Source organism: Strix uralensis, chromosome 2 (genome assembly GCF_047716275.1).
Source record: "Strix uralensis isolate ZFMK-TIS-50842 chromosome 2, bStrUra1, whole genome shotgun sequence".
NCBI classification, from domain to species: domain Eukaryota; kingdom Metazoa; phylum Chordata; class Aves; order Strigiformes; family Strigidae; genus Strix; species Strix uralensis.
Window position 1 is genome coordinate 41,187,472 of NC_133973.1, and position 21,999 is coordinate 41,209,470.

The window sequence follows — 21,999 nt, forward strand, 5'->3', positions numbered from 1 at the left end:
ATTACTGCCAACAATACATTTTCAGATGATGTCACAAATATCCAGATAAGCAAGGCCTGTAGCAGTCTTCTTACCAAACAGTCAGAGAACATACATATATGAATATCTTTCTGACAGTATTTGGCCTGGAGGAAAAACCAACATTTTTCTCAAACTCATCAAAAAGCAATTGGCTTTTTAAGCACAGGGTTTCATCCATGGGGGTTTATTTAGGGGACTTTATTGGTTTCAGTATTTTGCCATTGCACATTGATACAAACAACTTATTCTACGTATATTTCAAATTTTCTCTTTGCACACAGTGAAATTAAATAGCCTGATATGAAATTTGAAATTACATGTTTTTATTTCTGTGTAAACAGCATCTCCCAATAAAGTAACCTGTAACACAGTTATGGAAGGAAATTATTTTAGAAACAGCAATTCTCTGCTGAATTTGTCTGCTCCCTTTATAGACTGAGTCACCAAATCTTTATAGACAGATGTTAGTCTTTACTACTTTTTGCTTTTGCAAGTACTGCATACACCTCTGGGAGCCTAAATTGGGGTGTCTTTATGAATCATTAGACTCCAAGAATCAAACTGAAACCCATTAACTGTATCCCAAATTCAGAAATCCTACTGCTGGTCATTCACAAACTATAGAGAAACACAATCTTAATTTGCACGATACATTTGCTAAGCTGGTATCTGACAAAGCAATACATCTGACATAGGAATGACAGAGACAGTCTGTCTGGAGCCCTCCAGCCACCAATCCTAGTCTTGTTTCAGTCCAGAGCTGCAGTGTCCTAACAGTACTTTTGGCCAGGGGTTTCTTGAATACACAGCAAGTTGGTCCATTGGTTCAGATCACAAAAGCCAGGCTAACTGATTGCTAACCACCTCAAAAACAGTGGACTTGGGATCTGAATCTCCCAAATCCTTATCAAATCAGCTGGATTTCTAGGAGGAGAACATCTGAAGTCAACTCAGCCAGCAAACAGGAGATCCTCCCCTAGTCTGCCAGACAATAACCTTGCTGAACCTGATTTAATCAAAGCAGGTGAGACTCATCTTCTAATCACTCCAACATAAAAAAGACTTAGTGGCACCATCTTAGAAACTCTCCTCTGAGAGGAGAGGACAGGTAAAGGGAGAAGTAGGGGTGCACAGAACAGCACATGCATGATGGGCCTAAAGAGACTGGAAGGCCCTTACTATATCCTCACATCAGGTGACCATCTAATCATTGTGGTGTGTCACCTCTTGCTCATGGCATTTGTCTCTGCAACTGCTAGCTAGCTGAATTGAACCACAACAGTCATCTAAGCTGAACTGTAGGCAGAGATGTAATTGCACACACTCTGCTGCCACCCTGAAAAAACTCATATGCTCTAGGTTGGAGTGTTTCCAGGGCCCCAGGCACTGTCTCACTGACAATACTTCTTATGTTTAGAAACCATTCTCCTTTAATAGCCAAGTTAAGATTCTGTATATTACTCTTACAGCTTTCACTCTGTGACTTTTTAATGACTTGGCTATTAAAATCTATAGACTTTAAATGCAACAAAGGTGTAGTTAAAAAAAAAAAAAAAGAATCCCCAAAGCCCTACTATTGGTAGGTGGTAAAGGCTGAGTTAAAAGGGGTGATACTTCTCAGAAAGGATCACTCAAAGAGAAATCAGGAAACTCTGGAAACCTGAACTGTCCGTTAAAGAGAAGATCCCAGCAGTGGGAGTCAAGTGTGACAAGACAGACACTCAGGTAAAGTGAGGTTCATGCAGACTCCAGGGTAAGCTGAACAGAGAGAGAAGGGATCAGAAGTAGGTATGAGAAGACTGTAAGAAATGAGTTAAAGATCAGAATGAGGCACACAGAATAATATGGGAATATTCTATCAAAAAGATTTTAAAGTTCAGAGGTATACCTTTGATCAAGACTGATATGGACAGAGAGCCATAGACTATGAGATTAAAAGAAATGCATTTTTATTTATAGGTCAAAGAAAAGAATAAAGCTATACATTTTTGGACGAAAGAGAGAACAAAGAAAGCTTAGGAGTACTAAAAACCTGAAATTAAACTCTGAAAGGAAGTAAGTATTGGTTTTAAAATACAGAACTAAGAAAAGACTCAGTATAAATATAAGCCTAGTTTCCATAATGGAAGACCAATGTCTCAGATTAGAATCCCTTCACATATAAGGAGCTAGGCTGTGAACATCCTATAATAAGGACTCTCACCAACTTATGTCCAATCAACTTCAGGTCCCTAGAGTAAGAGCTATAACATGCAATAGAAGATGAAGATGTTTCTAAATAAGCTTTAACACCTGAGGAGGTCCAGAATGACACTTTATGCCTCCAGGGATGCTGAGGAAATAGCTAACTGAGCTTTTGGCAGAGGTGGAGTGAGCTTATCCAGTGCAGCTTCATACTATAGAGCAGCAGATTGCTAAGCAAAAACATGCCCATGTCTTCTCCTCTGCCTAACATCTCTTACTTTCTTCACCCTGTTGGAGTGTAAGCAAACTCCATTGACTTTGGAACGCAGAGGTGGAGCATGATCAGCTCTGGCAGGAGAGCAAAGGAGTCCCAGTTCAGCTGCCATGGTGCAGCTGTTAGCTACACCTGAGTGCTCCTGTCTGGGAAGCTGTAACGCTGGTACATCTCAGCAAAAGTCCCTACCTACTGGATAATACAGCAGAAGATAGGAACCAGTAGTTGTTTTAAAAAAAAAAGGGGGGGATATAAATGTGGACTGAAGAGCTACAGCAAGCTACTCAAACGTAACTCTTTAAATGCTAGTTGATCTATGCTTTAAACAGAAAACTCAATGTTATTCGTCATTATGAGAAAAACATAAACTCTTCAGTGCACAGCAAGGTCTCTACAAACTTTGCTCTCCATGGGTCTATGTGTGACCCCGTTCTGCTTTCACAGGGGCAAGGTGACTACGTAAGTTTAAGGTGTTTAAATAACATGGGGGGGGGGGGGGGGGGGGGAAGGTTTTTGTAACACCCAGATTAGGAAACCTGTGGTTATTTATACCCAGTTACACTGAGCTAGAGGCAGCCCCAGGAGAATGGGGGTTCACAGCTTGCAGCCATTTCTGCATGATGGTGTAACCTGAGGTACTGCTGCATCATACATGACCAAGAGGACTCAGGCCACCACACAGGTCCCCTGCCTGCCCAGCACCCACGACATGTGAATCTCTGAAGGGAATACATGCTAAAAAAGGTTTTCAAAGTGAACCATGCAATTGGTGTCCCCTCACAGTCTGTACTGCTTAATTTTTGCCTCCACTCCAATTACATCAAAACGTAAAAGCTGTCTTCTGGAAGACTTATGGCCTTTATATCACATTGCATTGAGCCCATCAAAATTTAAGACCAATTGGCAAGACACAGTGCATGAGACTTCTTAGTCCGTGGACATCCACACTAGTAGGGAAATGGAAAAGACAAACTCAGCAGCACAAAAGGACAAGACTATGAGCTTGGACACATTTTAGGCACTTTCTGGTTTTTCTTCTCCAGGATGGAAAACCCAGTCATTAAAGTGGACATGAACAAAACAAAGATGGAGACAGGAGTCTCCATGGTTCTGTGGGTTAACCTGGCATCTTGCAAATGACTGGTTTTTTAAATAGAAATATTTCTAACTTCTGGTTTGTTCAGGTAGCTACAGCCATGGTTGTGGTGCAAGAGCAGAACCACTTTGTTCTGATCCTTGTTCTGATGTTTATATGACAGTTGAGGATTTCTTGTTATTAATAAATTGGCCATAGCTGTATTTCCTTTCTTTTATGAAGTACTTTACTGAAACAGATTTACCTTGGGGTAAAAGATGGACAGATGGCAGGGATATACAGGTCATGTGCCCTTCAAGGCTGATAAAGGAACTCCTACATGCCTATACACTGTCTGTCTCCTGCTGACTGAGAATAACTATAAAAGCACTCATTATAAACTGAAATATCTGAATTTAAGGATAAACATACTGCCTAAACTAATTATTATGTTCAATTTTATATACCCTCTGTGAAAATAAATTTCCTGATTAAACAAAATGAAGCATCTGATCATCCAAAATATGAAAGTGACACTCTCTGCTGTTTTTTTCTATTATTCATATTGATTCCTTCAATTAGCACTTTTGACTTCCAAATGGGTAGACTAGATGACACCATCTAATCTAGGATCATGTCAGCGGCTGTTGACAGTCCCAGATGCTTCAGATGAGGAAAACAAAATCCTCCTCTTTGTGCAAAGAAGAAATACCCAGTCCATTTCCTTATTTTAACGTTTGTTTTTAAGTCCCTAAATTGTGATCATTTTTACTATCCTTCCTCTTCAATCCGATGCATACTGTAGTATGTTCTAATTGAGAAACAAATATCTTTTAACTTCCTCTATTTGGTTCTACTCCTGGCCTCAGGATTATAGCCTAGTATTGCATCCATTGCTATCTATTACCCATTCTGTCTTTATTTAAATATGATTAATTTTTTTTTTTGTTTGATATTTGGATTGAGTGAACATCTCCTTGCTCGTGTATTATGATTAAAAATACAACAACATGAAATATCTTCCCTTAACTATTTTTAATGTGTGCTGCTACAGTTACCCATTCACTTATCTAGATAATCCTAATTTCAAGTTTATATGGACATTCTTCCATGTCATTCTTCCCAGTTGCTTCTAAATTTTCTTTTCTGCTGCTCATTCTTTTTACATGATAACCAGAACTGAAATGTTCCAAACAAACACACCATAGATTTATTTAGCATATAAATCCATACCTTCTTCCATGCCACTCCTAGATTTGCACTGGAGTTTTCACTCCAAACTTTCTTTTTTACTGATTGCCATTAACCTTGAGCTTTGACATCTGTATAAGCAGTTCAGGCAATTCTTCCAAAATGCAATACCCACATTAATTTTCATCTGATGCTCGGTGACCTAGCTTAGCTATCTCAGTAGTGTTCTTCAGTCTTCTCTTGTTTTAATTATCCCAAACAATTTTGTCATATTGCAAACGTTGCCACCTCACTGATCATTCTTTTACAGACTGAATTATATTAATCACTGAGTACTGGTACTCAGCCTCAGGCCATTCCACCACTTTTTTTGATATTTCTTTATCTGTCTCACTGTGTTTCTATAACAACTTTCTCTTCCCCCACAACAATAAGCTTTTTTCACAGGTTTCTACAAAGAATTTTCCAGAAATAAAGTATTTTTTATTAATTTCTGTAGAAAACCTTACATTTTCTTTGATGGAAAAATGATTGTCCCTACCACGTTACATCCACTTAGTTGTCTCGTACCTATTCATAATTGTTTAATCCAATTTACCCAACAGTTAAGCAAAGCTCACAAGGGCTATAATCACAAGATTGTCCAGAGCACTCACAATCTGTTCAGCTGCCTAATACCTTTGCAGTGTCTCATTTCCCATTTGTACTGTACCTCCCTGGAATAAAAGTCAGCCTGGTGATGCAGGCAGAAGGCTTGGAGTCAACACTGGATTCTCGCTCTGGCTCTGCCAGCTACTGGCAGTGTAACCTTAAGTAAGATTTCTAACTTTTCTGCATCTCCCTCCTTTCTCCAGTGTAGATGATGCTTACAACATCACAGGAATAGATCTGTCAGGTCTCTGTGTTTGTCTTGGTGCCGATTTCTGGGGCTCAATTAGACGTCTCCATCAGAGCATTAGAAGTCGGGGTACACGAGCGCAGAGCAAGTAGGGTGTCCTGCTCCTCTGTACGTCTCTGAATACCCGCCAGCTTTCCAAGGATTGCCTTTCTGGACGGGACAGGGAGAAGTTTGCAGGCACCAAGTGGAGGCTGGCTCTGCAGAGTCAGGCAGTGGGGCTTTGAACCGCCCGCCTGCGAGAGCAGACACATCTGGAAAAGCTGCGCATGAATTTTTTATGAAGCTTGATTATTAACGTTTTGTAAAATGCTTGGAGATCCTTGGTAGGAAAATTTTACCACCTGCTAAGTATTAGCCTTCTATAAATATTTCCAAGCAGGGCACAGTTGCCAAATATTTCAGTTCAACTTTAACCATTCTAACACCAGGCTGGGGGAATTTTCATGGCAACCCAAATCTTCTTGCTGAACAAATGTTTTACACTTCTCATTCTTCTGGCTTCTGTTTCAATAGTTCCCATTGCTCCCTGCCTTAACCTGTCCTTTAAACGGTCATTGTAATCATTGATATAAGCATTTTTGTCAAATGTGTATCTTCTTTCTCAAAGCCAGAAATATATAGTCTTAGTATTAATGCATTGGTATGCTGCAGATATTAGTTTCAGGGTCTTAAGAAATGTAACATAATTAGAGAATCTGAATAATTTGTTCCAGTGTTGTCACTTTAACTGTGTATTTGTTTCAACTTCATGAAGTACTGCATAGGACCCTAACTGCAGAAAGTCTGAGATAAATTACCACTTGAATTTTGAATTTACTTACTCGGTCAGTATCTTGTAGCAAAGTTCATAGCAGGAATTCTGTTGGGTAAATCATGGTAATAACTTTTTGGCAACTTCATTTAAAATATTAGTAGCTGACATCGAAATTAGTGAAGCAATTTAGCCCCCTTCAAAATGATGCAAGACCAATATGTAAATGGAAGTCATAGAGCTTTAGAAATGTAGAACTATTACTATTTGAATACATATGTATTTAAATTTGTGTTTAAATGAATACAACACAGAGACACCAGCCAATGCCGGTTGTTCCTCCTACAGTGTAGGCTGGCTTTGATCTCCATGTTCCACATATTTTTTTCCTTATTTCAGCAGAACTCTTGAGTCTCTCTCTGCCAAAGCATCATCTAAATGGCTGACTTCAGAGCAAAGTTTTTCTCTTCTTTTCCACATGCTGGTACTTGAATCAGAGAATATTATTCCAATTTTGTACTATATTTGTGTAGGACACTATTTTTTCCTTGTCTCAGTATGCTGCGTTAAAGACAGAAGAGTGAAATTGTTTGATCTTTCATGCTGAATTCCTGGCAACAACCTGTCATACTGTAAAGACGCTGCTGTTTGGGTCACTTTTCACTTAGCATCTCTCCCATAAGCATACTAAGACAACGGGGGTAAAAATACACAGACTTGTGTTTGGGAGTAATGTTTTCTTCATGTTGTGTGTCCAGTCTACGTGACCTGAAGATCTGATCTAAAGGCTTGGTGTTCTGCAGCAAGAAGCAACAGCAAAGAAATAACTATCCAGGGCAGGCTAAGTGCTGATTTGGTGGGGTATTCCTCAGTTAGTATCTCTCCTGCATTATCTCCCCCTTGAAGGGAGCTCTTTTTACTGCAGTGGCTGAAAATGAGCCAAGTATGCTTTCAGAGTGTACTTGAGTTTGATATCACCACACAGAAGGCTGATTCAGTTAAACAGACAAGCAAAGTTTTCAGATACTTAAACACACTCTTAATCTTACATATGAGAGATCCCACGTTTAAGGAACAGATTATAGGTGTGATCTTTCAGTGTGCTGCAGGATTGAGCCCCAGGGGTTTAAGACTATGTGGGAACAAGGCTTTTTCTATGCTATTTCAACTTCTCAAAATGTTTTCCAAACTATTTTGCCTGTCGATTGAAGAATGACAAAGGTGCTTAAAACTGACCTTGAGTGAAACAAAGAGAAAAAAAAAAAGATTTAATTTTTATTTAGGAACTAAGTTTAATCAATTCTTTTCAAAAGATTAATTTAAGAGAGTCTCATGAGCAATCTTCTGCTATATTTAGGGCTACTGTGTCATTTGTGTGACATGAAAAATCAAAGCATAAAGAGGAGAAGGTAAAATGAAAAATCAAGCAAATGTATAACTTAGTATCTAAGAAAGAGAGCAAATGATGTTACCAAGCTTTTCTTATTTGAAGTGAGAGGTGAAACCCAAAAGAAAACAAAAAGAAAAAGTTATTTTGAAAATCTTAACTTTTGATTTCAAATGTAATTCTAGTAAAACAAGGGTATGCTGAGTAACAGCATACAGATCTGCTGAGGGTAACAAGACTGCTGAGACATTTTCACATTGAAGATGGAATCCCTCGGGTGCTGAAATGAAAATTTTTCAATTACAATTAAATTGCCAGCATTTTTTCCCTATCCACAGCAAATTATTTCTGTAAACATTTTCAGCATTGGGGAGCATGTCTCAGAGATGAATGATAGTTACGAGTGCCATCCATAGACTTCAAAGTGTAAGACCTGAGAACATTTTCTGCACCACAGCTGCTGTTAGCTTGACAGTATCACCTTTAAGGCTGGACAGTGCAGGGAATCACAGCTTTTCAGAGCTCTGGAAAAAGCCAGAAGCTGATGCAGAGAGTGAGGATAAGCCATGGTGGTCAGTGAGATATCAGACAGGGAATGAATCAGATTTCACTCAAATGTCTTGGCTCTTTATGCTGGGACCAAAAATAAAATGAACTAAGGGTATAACTTCACTGAAGACTGCAATGGACAGCAGAGATATCTGAGCCAAATTTCAATTAGTGAGCTTTCAGCAGAGCAAATTAACCTATGCAGAGCTTCATGCTGTCATATGCAACTAGCTTAGCATATGAGCATGCTCTCAGAAATTTAGTCATAGTTGCTTTAGTTTATGAGGTTTAAACTAAGGCATATAATCTTGCAGCTGGGACGTGCTGGATGCTTAGGGACCAATAGACATCCATTCTGGTTGTAGCAGTCGTGGCAGAAGCTCATGTGTTCAGTCAAAATGAGCTGGGTAGCTTCAGCAATTTAAATAATAACTCTTCATTAATCCAGCTCATTTTCTAGAACGGTTTAGGAAATGATCACACGAGGGAGGTTGATGTTATCATTAGTATACCTAGCCTGACAGACAAGAAAGGGTTTAAAGATCCCTTGGAGAAATGAATGTAGGCAAATTTGTGCCTGACAGAGCTGCCAGAACCAGCTTTCTAAGCCTACCACTCTACAAAACAGGGGACATGGCAAAGTGCTCGAGAAACGAGTATCACCATTAATGACAAAGCTTTTGAGAAACTGAAGGAATTACAGAGGCCTTTTCTGCCACCTGCTCTGAGAAAGGCAGTGGCACCAGTCTTCTTTGAGCTGCACAGCAGTGGCGTGTGTGTAGCAAGTGTCAACCAAATGCCAGTGCCCTCAAAAGCAGAGGAAGGCAATGGTCGACAGCTCCGCAATTAGAGAGGTCCATGCTCTCGTTCCCCAGAGTTCAGTTTTAGCTGAAAGTGACTGTCAGCCACAGGGAGCTGGGAAACAGTACTTTAAAGAGGGATATTCAGCTACAGATACAGGATTTGCAAATTAAATGTAAGCTTAGGAAAGTCTGGGGGGTTGAAGGCACACTCTCCTACTTAACAATAGGGCCGTGGTTCAAAGTCCAGAGTCAGATTTTACATGAATCAGGCAGAAAAAAGCAATAGTAAAAACAGAATACAGACTTTGATTGTCAAAACTGCTCTTACAAACAAGTTTCTTACAAAATGTAATTAAAACTATTTACATACTGTGCCCAGCACATTATACTGTCTTTACTGATAACTTTTATCACGCTAGAGTTGGGGGAAGTTCTTAGCACCAGATGGATGCTTAAAGACACTGGAGCTATCATTTTTAAGCTGTTACTGAAAAATGATTAAATGGACAGAGGAAACTCATTTGGGGATTGAAAACTCTAAGAGGACTAAAGATTTGTCCTGATCCTAAATAAACAATGCCATTAAGAAAGTGGTAAGACTCGTCACATGGCTCAGCAAGTACTTGTTCCCAATGCAAAGGAGCAACAAACTTGCATGTGCTGGCTGGAAAGGAAAATACTCAGTCAGCAGTCCTTACTCCTAGATATGTATTTAGAGTATTCTCATTTTCCTGAGGTAGTGTTGCTAGAAAACATAACAGCTTAGAAAGATGACATCCCAAATTTTAATGGATATGCTAGGCCCAGTATACCTGATCTAGTAATGTCCAACATTTATCACATCTGTGTTTAACCGTTCTGCTCTGATATATAAGTTTAGTCATACAGCCATAATCTCCATTATCTCCAGCCTCTGAAGGCTAGCAGAAAACATGATAAAGAATATACAGGAATGGATGCCAATTCTGATCCATACTTGGTACTGTTAAATAATGGAGTGGTACCAGCGTAACATGACTTGTTGCTTGCTGACATTTTATTCAACAGAAAACTGAAAACAAGAGTGCCTGCTCTTGAGCACCTATTAGGAACTCAAGTCAAAGTCACAGCAACCAGCAGATATATGGGAAAAAAGACGGGGTGGGGGGAAGGTAAAAGGAAAACATAATCTGGGGTATGGGGTGCTGTCACCATTTTGTAAAAAGCAGCTGTGAGAATATCTATAATGAAAATCAATGACTGCAAACAGCAATAATGTCACAAGAAATATCCTGTGGTCAGGGATAAACTTGACACACCAGGTGAACATATGCAAAGGAATAAGTGGCACTTTCTCCAAAGGAGGAGCACCAACACGGCCATTTCACCTGAGAAATTCTGACATCCAACATCCACAGCAGACAGAGATGAACTAGCTTCAGAACACAGCACAACTGGAACTAACAGACTTGCCACCATCTGACAGCAAGAGTATTGATACTCTGGGAGAGATTTCCAATTCTATGAATCACTGCAGAGTACCTCAGAGACTAATTGAACGTGTGTTTGTTCATTAAGTTAGATTAAGTTAGTATCTGAACTTCCTTATTATGTTAATGTTTAATTTCAGCATGCAGAGGGAAGTTGCTGAGAACCATGTCTTTAAGAGGTTCTAGCTTGAACCAGTTGTTAAATACAAGCTACAAAGTGCAATGCTCTTGTTAAGAGCTCACACTCCAAGTAAGGCAGATCCCTATCAAACTCCACCGTGCCTGCTGGTCGCAGGACAACACAGATGTATGGAGGAGACATCTTTTTCAGTGGAAGGTGAAATCCAGACCAGGAAAAAAAAATACATTTCTCATTAGTTTTTAAAAAGCTAGAAATTTTCTCCTTTTCTTTTAGGGCACCCCTTACTATATTAATGGAATGGTTTAAAGCATCTCCTCTGAAAGATCAAAGGCACAATATCTCTATTTTTCATAAGGGAAACCTAGGAACTTTCCTGGAGCTACTCACTGCTTCCCCAGCATATCCAGAGTGATTATGCCCCAGAAATGCCTCTATCTGTTGACTGACTGTAAAGGAAGCCTAGATAACTAGCTCAGATGTAGACCCCTATACCATCAGTGTCTAAAATCATGAGACAATTTGTATTAGAAACTCACAAGATGAGAAAACAGAACTAATAATCACTTGCCAAAATCTTGGTTTACCTGACCAGGTGTGTATAGCCAGTGTATGGCACACTTATTATGCAGAGACAATAATAGTGTGTTTCACTATATATATTCCATTCCTGGTGTGTGTGCCCTTCACATTCTTGAGCTGACATGCTTCTGGAAAGGTACAAGTACTGTGGGCCACATCTGCTCAGTGATTAACTTCATACCTCCAACCAAAGGCACCAAAGGAGGGACAACACAACCACCATCAGACCTAGTACGAGTCACAGCTTTTCCAGTCATGGTATGATTTACCCATTGTTCTGACATTTACTGTAAATAAGTACTTAGCAGGTAATTATTAGATATCAATGCTAAGTTAGAAGTTTTTTAGATAGCATCTCCTTTCTTCTGAAACAAGAAAACACTTGATCCTGTTTTATTCTTGTTTGAAAGAATCGGTTATTATGACTGAACTCCAACCTCCTGTCTAAGAGTTGTCCTTTATCCAAAACTGTAATGACTGAGCACGAGCACACCCAAAGCCTGTGGGAGTGGAGCACATAATGGACACCATGGGATTTGTAAATCTTCCTCAAAGAGAACTCAAACAGCAAAGGAGTCTGAGGGATTTGAATGACACATAGTGACAGCATGGTGAGGACACAGTGTGTATTCCTGCTCTGGGCTGGCCTCAGAGATGCTTCTCTGTTCCTGTGCCTGTCAGAGCACAGAGGTTTGGGTGGACTGTCAGCAACAGGGATAGCTTTAATTAGTCTAAAAACACTACACTGTAAGTGGGTAGTTCAGACTCTGAGTGACAGGCAACACAGCTATCTGTTCCATAGACTGGGGAAGACAAGAGATGTTAAAGTAGATCCACTTCATCATCAGAACCCTAACTTTCTTAAGTTCCTTTTAAAGAAGCCAATACATCCATCCAGAGCCCAGCTCTACAGCAACAAAAGCAGAAATTATTTAGAATTCATCAGAAAGTGTTACTTCTGGCTCTTCCTCACAGAAAACATTACTCCTAAAGCTTTCTCCTCCTTAATTTACAGTAAAAATATAATCTTCAGAATTTAGTTCTGCTAGATTCTTTTGTGTTACTTGTGCTAAGGACATCACCAACATCAGACAAAGCTTCTGATTAGGAGTCGTCATCATCCATAAAATACATACTAAGTTAGAACAGGTATTTGCAGTCCTTTAAAAAGTGTTTATATATTTCCATGATCTGTGGTTTTCCTCTGATCCTGTGATAACATATGGATTTTACATTGATGAAGGAGCAGAAATGTATTGGATGTTGCTGTACACCTGGAGCTGTGAGAAAACTGAGGGCAGAGTCTTGTCTCCAGATGAGCACTGATGGCCAAAAAAACCTGAGGCTGAGCATATTGGCCTCGTATAAACAGTGAACAAATCATCACCAAGGTCCACATTTTACTACAAGGTAAATAATAACTTGTTCACCTTTGTGTCAATCTCCTGTCCTAACATCAAGGTCCTCCTCCCACTTCTTCCCACCTTCTGTTACATTCTCCATTGACATTCCAATAGGGAGAGCAAATAGGGCGGCAGTCCTGAAAATAATCTCCCACATAGCACACAAATGTCTTTTCACAAAATAAAAAATATTTTGCCTTTGTGGAAGTATATTTTTCCTCCTAAATGAAAAGGCCCCAACCTACTCATAATAATGTCTGATGAGATTCAGACCATGTGCAGCAACAGGTGATTATCTGGGGAGTACGGCTCAAATTTCTTCAGAATAAGGGTGCTCTTGAGCCCATAAAGGAAGACATCAAAGAGATACTACATGCTGGGTTTAGAGAGAGCTATTAGAGACCATGGTTTTGTTTTTCTCTCTCTGCTGTCTCCAAACTTCTCTTTCATGACAGCTTTTTAGCTACAGCCAGAGTGTCAGGCTCCCAGCACAATGCTGTGTGCAGTGGATGCTGCCTGGTATGAGAATGCCCATGGCCGGTCCCATTGGATGGCTGCCAGAGTGCTGCTGCCAACATAAGCTATAGCAGAAAAGGATATTTTTCTTCCAATTTCTCCCTCTGTCAGACCCGAATAGAATTTCATGTGACACAGTAAAGCATACATCTTTGCTGTCTAGGACTTTTTCCCTGCTAAATTTCAAAGATCTGTTGCAAACAATCTATGAATTGCATTTCTGCAGGCAAAAGATTTACAAGAAGCTTTCTCAATAGTAACTTGGCCGGTTCAAACCAGGAAGTTGATACTAACTCCTCCCATTGCAGGTGGTTTTGTGTTTGAAGGATAAAAAAGCCTCGAAGTTAGGGAGTGAATAATCATGTAGTGTCAGCATAACGCTTCAGAAAGGGAAAGGGTACGGAAGAGGGAGAAGGAAGTAGGAAGCAACTAAGTGGCCAGGCAGAGCAGTGTTTGCTCTCTTCTGTGAAGCTATAGCCCATCTGAAAAAAAAAAGTAGGCTGAGAAAACCAGGAGGGAAGGAAAAAAAGCTGGATGATGAGGAAGACAGAATACTGGGCAAATAATTATTTACAGAATTAGTATTCTCTTCTAAAGTTATAAAATGTGGTAAGCTTGGCTTACCATGAAGCTATAGGATAAGTGGTAAAGCCATACCTATGTCTTAGAAGTCTTAAACTGTAAGCCTTGTCAGCTTTTGGATTGTATTACTGCACATCAATAGATACAGTGATCTGGGAAATGTAGTAAGAAAAAACAGGTGTCTCAAATCTCATAAATAGGGTTTGTAAAGTAAATTGGTGGCAGAATGAGGACAAAATAAAGGACAAAGTTGAGAATGAAAAATGCAATATAGGATGAAACTAAAAGGCTGAGAATTTAAGAAATGCCCTAATGAATCCACCTAGCCCTGCTTACCCAACAGGGGATAGACTGAGATCAATAATGTGGTCTTCCTGGCTAAGGATATTCTTTGCGTTCCAGGTATGCTGACTCTTGTGATTTCCCAGAATGTGGAGAAGCTGACTGCATAGTTTGTAGTGAAATACTGCATTTACATATTTGATAATAAAAATGGAGCAGTGGCAGTAGGAGATAGTTCAGAAAGTGCATGAAAGTCTAGCCACTATTTGCAGTCAGTTCCCCTTCCACTTCCCCAGCATCTACATTTGTTGCAGCAGGGATGCTCCATGGCACGCCCCTGCCTATTCCTTCCAGTATTTGTTTATAATGATCCCTGAAATGGTCTAATTCCTTTTTCAACCTGCTGATACTATCGGTGTCCACAGCTCCCTGTGGCAGCAAGTTCTCAAGGTTCACTATCCAGTGTGTGTGTATAATTTTTTTAAAAAGTACTTTTATGTATCTGTCTTAAACTACCTTCCTACTTGTTTTACTGGGCACCCCTCAGTTTTAGTATTGCAGGATTTGGTGAAAAACAGTTCTGCCTTCACCTTATCTACCACGTTCATGATTTTGTAAACCTCGACCATATCCTACACTTCAGGTGTCTCCTCTGAAAACTGACAAGCCCCAGCCTTTTGCCCTCTTCTGGCAAGGCAGACAGCTCATCCTTGGTTTCCATTGCCCTTCTCTCTCTCTTCCTTTGCAAACTCCTTTGTGTCCTTCTGGAGACGTGGTGGCCTGAAATGTCCCAGCCCTCCAGCTGCGGATGCACCAGAGCTTTATATGGAGGAAAAATTACACCTTCTGCCTTGACTTCATGCCTGTCCTGATATGCCCAGTATTTTATTGGCTTCTTTGGACCGTCATTGCACCCTGCAGCAATGGTTTCAGAGAACTGCCAGGGTGAGGGCTCTTTCCAGACCTGCAACTGCCAGTTCCAAGTTCAGCATCATGCAGGGATGGTGTAGGTGAGGATTTCTTCTAGATGCAGTATTCCTTGCCATTTATCTACACCAAAGCTCCTCTGGGCACTTACTCTGCTTTGAGGGGCCCTTCTGGAGTTCCTAACTATTAGGGTGACACCTGTCTACTCAAAAGAGCTTAATACATTTCTACAAAAGATAGTAGGAGGGTGAGAAATGCAAGAAAGAAGAAAAGAAATATGAAAGGAAAATATAAGGGGTTTTGGTTTGGTTTGGATTTTTTTTATCCCAGTGCTAGTACGTAGTATTTTGATATTGTCCTTATGATGTGATTTTTAATTATTTTTCTGTATATAGGTACATGACTGTAGCATATGGTTGCAAATTTCCGTTTAGGATAATGATGAAAAGATAACCAGAATTTTGAGTTATCTTTATTTCCTGGTTTTATCCCCTGTACATCTTGTAAGATCTTTTTAATTTAAAAAAGTTTCAATAAAAGCATCATGGAGAGATTTCCTCCACAATTCTTATTAGTCCATACCCATCAATGAGGAAAAGCTGCAACTGGAGAGAAAAGAAATAAGCATCTCCAGTAATCCAGTCAAGATTGTTCACAGGTACACAGTGCACAAGGAAAGGAAAAATAACCAGTATAGCAAGGAATAACTAAAAAAGAAACTCCATTAAGTAGGGTTTTTTATAATTTTTAAGTTTTTCCCTCTCTTTTGATGTTGCCAGTTGTTCCTACCTGGGACTGTTTCACCTTTGGAAACCGATTTTGAAGGGTGCCCCTGAGCTTCTTTGGCAGAATCAGATAGGCTCAGCTTTGGTTTAGTTTACTACCTATCTTCAGTGGAGTTACTGTAATTTATGTTTAATTATGACTATGGTTTAATTACAGATGCAGAATGTGACTTTTTCCCTTACCATTCCTTCACCAAGGCCTGGCTGACTACTTGACCTGGCACTCTCTCCCAGCCAGGGGGCTGGGTCAGTATGAGTCAAGTGTCTGGTGAAGGGAATGTGGTCACCATGTCTGAAGGGCAGTAAAAAAGAATTCCTCATTCAAAAGAGGCAGCTCTTAGCCGGTTGCCTGAGGAAATGACATTTATGCTTTCGCATGTTCACATATACATACACGTCTGTTATCTTTCCCAGGAACTTTTGAACCTGGGGGTCAATTTCGACAGAATTAGATGGGGGCAAGGTACGGATCCCAGAGATAAGCTTCAACTGTCCTTTGAAGATAGGGGGCTGCAGAAAAGAGACCTGATAGAAGAGCCCTGATAGTGTCTTCAGTGAGAAAGGGTGGCAGTGAAAGTCCACTTCTCATTGAACAATGGAGAATTCACACTGTGGAGGAACTTAAAAAAAACTCCACTAAGGAAAAAAATGCAGTTGGAGATTTATATTCCTAGACAAACACCATTCACCTGTTAAGACACGCATTCATGGGAAACCCAGCCTCCTTAATTACGATGTGGCACGACTTGTGCAGTGTGCTATACCTGAGCTCTGCAGCTGCAGACTGCCCTGCCACACAGTAGATTTCCAAGCTGATTTAATTATATACTTTTGTAAGAAGTTGTCCAGACTGATTCAGGGTTGGCTGATGGCTTTTTAGTGTTCTTTTGACAGACATTTTTTACAAGGATTGAAAATGCCTGTGTTTGTCGTGATCAAAACATCGTCTTTTTTCATTGCAACCAAAATACATTTCTATTGCCCAAAATATGAACTGTTTTCAGTTCATAGAATTCAGACTCCTAAACAATATGGCAGTTTGTCAGAAATCTGGTAAGCCTCCAATATTCTCTCTTACGAAGTACTAACAATTCATACTCATCTTCAGTGTCAATATCGTCCTTGAACTTTGAAAGAGGGAGAGAATTAATACCCGGGTTACAGATCAAAGTACCCGGGGCCCTCTTATACTTGGAATTTGAGGCAGAGAATTCGGTGCTTCCTACATCTTTTGGATTACAGAACACTGTCAAACCCTTAAAATTTCTTGTTCATCATCACGTACCTTTTACATCACACTTTTAAATGAAAACACTATAAAGGCTGTTCGGATGTAACTGATAACTATGGTTCCATAAACAACCTTTGAACAATTTACCTGCCCTGTGGCTCACCAACAGACCCTATGTGCACACCCTGCAAAGACCACAGCCAAATAAACCTTGAAAACCCCAACAATTTTTAAGAAATGGGTTTTCTAGTGCCCAAGCCCACACTCGCCTACGTCTTAGGACTTTAAAATAAACTTTTGAATTAAACAACAATAGTGGCTTGCCCAAAATTACACCACCTTAACCTGGCAGTTCAGAATCTGACAGACAGGCAGCTCAAAAACGTGCTGTGGTCTGCGGAAGGCTACCAGGGATTGTAAAGCATTTCCTTCCTGTGAATAGTCAGTGTCCTTTTCTTGCTATTTCGCTATGGAGAAGTCCCTCTCCCAGCCCTGTAGTGACTGATACCCTGAACTGTTTTCAGACCAACCATTACCCTTGACAGTAAATCATTCCACATCTCAAACGTAAAGTTTCTTCTGCTTGTATGTCAAACATTATCGTTACATACTTCTAATAAGATGCTAGATGTCCATATTTCAGAATTTAACCTTAAACTTGTAAATTAAACCCAGAATCTATAAGGAGATGTATTAGATACATGGGTGAAAATCAAGAATGCCTGCCTAGAAAAGGGAAAGGGAATGACTACTTTCAAACTTGTGGCTGAAATTCATGATCACAAACATATCTATATATGCATTGCTTGGAGGGTCATACTATTGGGTAGTAGCTGCTGGCAAAATTACGCTCCTATTTTCTTGAGCCCATTCAATCTGAAACTAAATTACAGCATAGTTCTCATTTGTTCTATTAATTGCTGAGGTGGTGGTATCCTTGCTGCTTTTGCTGGCTCAGTATGCAACTTTCTATGATACAGATCTGCACACAGATCCTAGTTCAGACAGATTCTTCTCATGCAACCCAAATGGTAGGTAGCACCCATTTTCACTCTCCCCCTGCACCGAATGTGGACAACTGACACGTTTGTAGGCTTTGATAGAATCGCCTTGCTTCTTGCCAGCCTAAGCAATGAATGCTACAACTGCTCTAACAAGCGTGTCTTCTTTGCTCCAGAATGGGAAAAAAAAATCCAACAAAACAGGAAGCTCAGCCCATCAGATAAAAAAGCAGCTGATAACCTCCTTCCTGGAAGGTAGTAGGACCCTTCAAGTAGGCTAGATGCCAGGGAATACGCCACTTCTCTTAGTGAAAGCCCATTTTTGTGCAGTGTCTTCCAAGAAACTACCTTCCCACGACAAGTCTAACTCTCCAACCTGTGCTCTGACACCCTGTCCATTAGCAGAAAACCATATTTATGTGCTGACCCAAGGGCCCTCCAAAGTTCTTAAAGGGTTTTTTCTATTACAGTATTTTGGTCCAAAGCACCCACGTATTGTGCTTGATATTCCTTGTTTTCAGTTTAATCTGTCACACCCAGGTGATGTGGGCTGGTGTGAGCCTTGGTGCCTGGCATCCAGAGGAAGGCGAGACCTCTGTGAAGTGGCACTGTTAGTGGCAAAAACATTTGCTTCAGCTCTGTTATGAGCATTTTTCTTCCCTTCTGTATGATTTTTGTATTTTTTCTTGCTAATTTCTAATGAAGGCTCCGCATATAGTCAGATGACAATTTCAGCTCAAAACACAAGTGAATGCTCACCCATATTCTAAAACTCACTACTGTGAGGCCTATGTAGTACTCAGCCTGATGGCCTCGCAAAAGGAAAAAATGGTTGCCCACATGTTCAGCTGTGTGGAACTTAGGGAACAATCTAAATATATTGGCTTTTTGTTCGCATTCCAAATAGCAGATGGTGTTTAAATATCTTTTAAAGGTTTATATGGCATATAGCTGGAATGTCCCTCACCTTATATGCTACCATTGCGCAGGAGATAGATGTAATTATTCACTGCTTTTCCTGATTTTTTTCTTTTGAATTCATCTGGAGACAGGAACAAGGTGTTCTTGGTAAAGTGTTGTCAGCTCTGCATTTTAAAGCTAACCTTTAAACCATTCCATCAGCTAATTCTGCTTTGACAGTTTTTTTTCCCTCTGTGTGGGGAGCAACTGTATAATTTACCTTTGTTAATAAGTTTTGAGAAGTTGCATGTGTGCTGAAGTACTTTGGCAAAAATACTTTGTAAACTCTCAACAGTTCGTGACTCGGGAGCTTTGCTTTCTTCTACAAACCACCTAATTCAAAACTTGGAAAAGCACACATGTGCAACTTGTATCTGTCTTTCACAGTTTTCTGTGCAACATGCAAAAATCATGAAATGCAATGTATCAGGTAAGTACTTGGTGTTTTAATATTCACCGGATGTCTCAGACATTTTTAACAGAAACAGCAGCCACCAGTTACTTACCCAACTGGAAGCACATATCTAAGAGCACTCCCAAAAGGTTATTTTAATTCACTACTTTTAGGGCGAATAAGAAGATGACTGTTTTCCTGATAACAAAGAGGGTTCAAATTGTGCTCCAGAAAATACATCCCCTTGGAAAAAAAAACAAAACAAAACAAAAAAAAACACTTTAACCGCCCCCGGACAAAGTTCTCCGAGCCCAGTTTTGCTCACAGGTTCTTTATTACTACAGTCGAGATTGTGAGAGCAGCAGAGGGGCGGCCGGCTGAAGCGCCGTGCCCCTCACCTAAGCACCGGCCCTCGCCACCCACTGAGGGAGCCGCAAATCTCCCCTCCTCCCTGCCCGCGCCTGCCTACGCGACCCGCCGCGGCCTCAGCGCGCCGGCACCGCCGGTTCCTTGGGCCGCCGGTTCCTTCTGCCGCCGGCCCCACGCCAGCCGGTGGCGCTCAGCTGGCCGCGGGGGAGGGGAGGAGGGAGGTCGGTACCCGAGCCCGACACGGCTCGATCCCGCTCGCCGCCGCTGCCGCCGGCCCGGCCGCGCCCTCACGCACCACCGCCGCCAGCACCGCCAGCCACCCCGCCGAGCCCCCTCCCCGCGCCATGACGTCACCCCAGCCCGCGCCTGCGCACAGCGGCCCGGCCGACACCCCCCCCCCCGGCCCCCCGAACGGACGGTGGGCGTGGCCCCGCGCACGATGCGGGCGGGGCGGGGCGGGGCGGGGCGGGGCGGGGGGAAGGTGGGGAGAAAGGGAGCGGAAGCGAACGCAGCCCCCCGCGTGCGTGCGTGCGTGCCTGCCGCGCCTGCTCGGCCTGGCGGCGGGCGCGCGCGCCGGTGCCCGCCTCCGCGCGCGCGCGCCGTGACGGCTTTGCGTGACGGCGGCGGGGAGCGCGCGCCCGCCCGCCCTCCAGTCAAGCGAGCGCCTATCGCGGCCGCCGCCGCCGCCGCCGCTTCTCCTCCTCCTCGCGCCTGGGAGCGTAATCACCGGCCGCGCCCGCAGCTCCCCGCCCCTCCCCCTCCCACTATTATCCTCCCTCCCGGCGCGCGCGCGCGCCCCCTCCCCCCCGCCCTCCCGGGAGCGCGCGGCCGCCCGCCCGCTCGGCGAGGGAGCGAGACGGCGCTGCCGCCTGCCGCCGGCCCCGCTCCTCTCCCCGCCGCGCCGATCCCCTCCATGGACCCCGCGCCGCCCCGCTAGCCGGAGCTGCCCGCCCGCTGCCGCCGCCGGGGAGTAGCCGGCTGGGAGGGGGAGGGAGGGGGCGGGAGGGGGGTGGGGGGCGGAGGAAGGTGGGGTCGTCGAGCGTGTGACACGCGCGGGGAGCGGCGGCGGCTGCGGCCCGCGGGAGGAGGAGCGGGGAGTCCCGGCGCGGCCGCGGGAGCCCCCCGGGGCGGGCGGCAGCGCCCCAGGAAGGTGGCGGCGGCGAGAGCGGTTGGGATTTACCGTGGTGGCGGCGGCGGAGGTTGGCGCTGACCGGCAGCAGAGCGCGCCGCGCGGCGGGGACCGTGACCGCGGCCCCCCTCCCCCTCCCTCCCTCCCTCGCCCCCCCCTCCCTCCCTCCCTCCCTCCCGTCCCCCCCCCCCCCCCCCTCCCCGGGGCCGCCGCCTCTCGGGCTGAGCTCCCCCCGCCCGGACCATGGCCGACGACGACGTGCTGTTCGAGGACGTGTACGAGCTCTGCGAGGTGATCGGCAAGTGAGTCCCGCGGGGGAGCGGGAGGCGGCCAGGGCCGGGCGGGCGTGTGCGCCGCCGGGCAGAGCGGGGGAGGGGGCGGCGGTGCCCCCGGGAGGGAGGGGAGAGGGATGCTCTGGCTCGGCACCCACCTGAGTCGCCGCCGCCGGCGGGTCCGTGCGAGCCGTGCGGGGTCCGGGTCCCCCCTCGGCGGGTGGCGGTGGCACGGCGGGTACCCCCGCCGCGCTGCCCACCTTCCCTGTTACACGGGAGGCGGAACGGGGAGAAGTGACCCCATGTTTCCTCAGCCACCATGATTAACCACCTAACCATCGCTCAGGCTGGCTGCAGCAAGCGGCAACCACTTCCCACCCCTTTTCTTCTCCTCCCCCCTATATCCCATTCCTGGCACACCCATCAAGGATTGCCTATTGGGGAAGGGAGAGGGAAGCTATCTCTCTCTAGATCCACCTATTCACTGGGTGTCCGCATATTTGTGCGCCAGGTATTGGTTTTTCCTCTTCTTTGCTGCATAATAACCAGCTTGTTAGTGGCAGTACTAGTGACGCTCGGGTAGTGCTCGGTTTTCGTCCAGATCTTCCCCTCCACTCTCATTCGTGTGGAAATAGAGATGCATAAGGCACTAGGAGTGCTTGGCCTTTTGAGTCTTATTATGCAATTGCTATTAAACCGATGTTCGAGGTTGCTTGCATCAAACCTAGGAGTTGAGGTAGTTGCTGGCGTTCCCCAGCTGCCTCTTTCGGGTGAGCACTGTTGCAGGGTGGATGAAAATGACAGTTCAAGTCTCAGTCTGTGTAA

General features: G+C 43.3%; 1 protein-coding gene and 1 long non-coding RNA gene across 16 annotated transcripts in view; one reads left to right on the forward strand and one right to left on the reverse strand.

Moving 5' to 3' along the window:
- The window catches only part of LOC141939212 (uncharacterized), a 79,579-nt gene extending 58,108 nt beyond the window's left edge, over positions 1-21,471 (reverse strand). Inside the window, exon 1 of the long non-coding RNA XR_012627508.1 lies at positions 21,333-21,471. This is a non-coding gene — a long non-coding RNA (uncharacterized LOC141939212). The remainder of the gene's footprint in view (positions 1-21,332) is intronic.
- Positions 20,587-21,999, forward strand: part of CASK (calcium/calmodulin dependent serine protein kinase) — a 225,904-nt gene continuing 224,491 nt past the window's right edge. For 4 of the 15 annotated variants that reach the window (XM_074858493.1, XM_074858495.1, XM_074858498.1 and 1 more), the window contains exon 1: positions 20,587-21,204. In XM_074858493.1, the coding sequence (XP_074714594.1) occupies positions 21,146-21,204 (59 nt within the window). In that variant the 5' untranslated portion in view covers positions 20,587-21,145. The remainder of the gene's footprint in view (positions 21,205-21,999) is intronic. The other 11 variants (XM_074858499.1, XM_074858502.1, XM_074858501.1 and 8 more) reach the window with 3 other exon arrangements.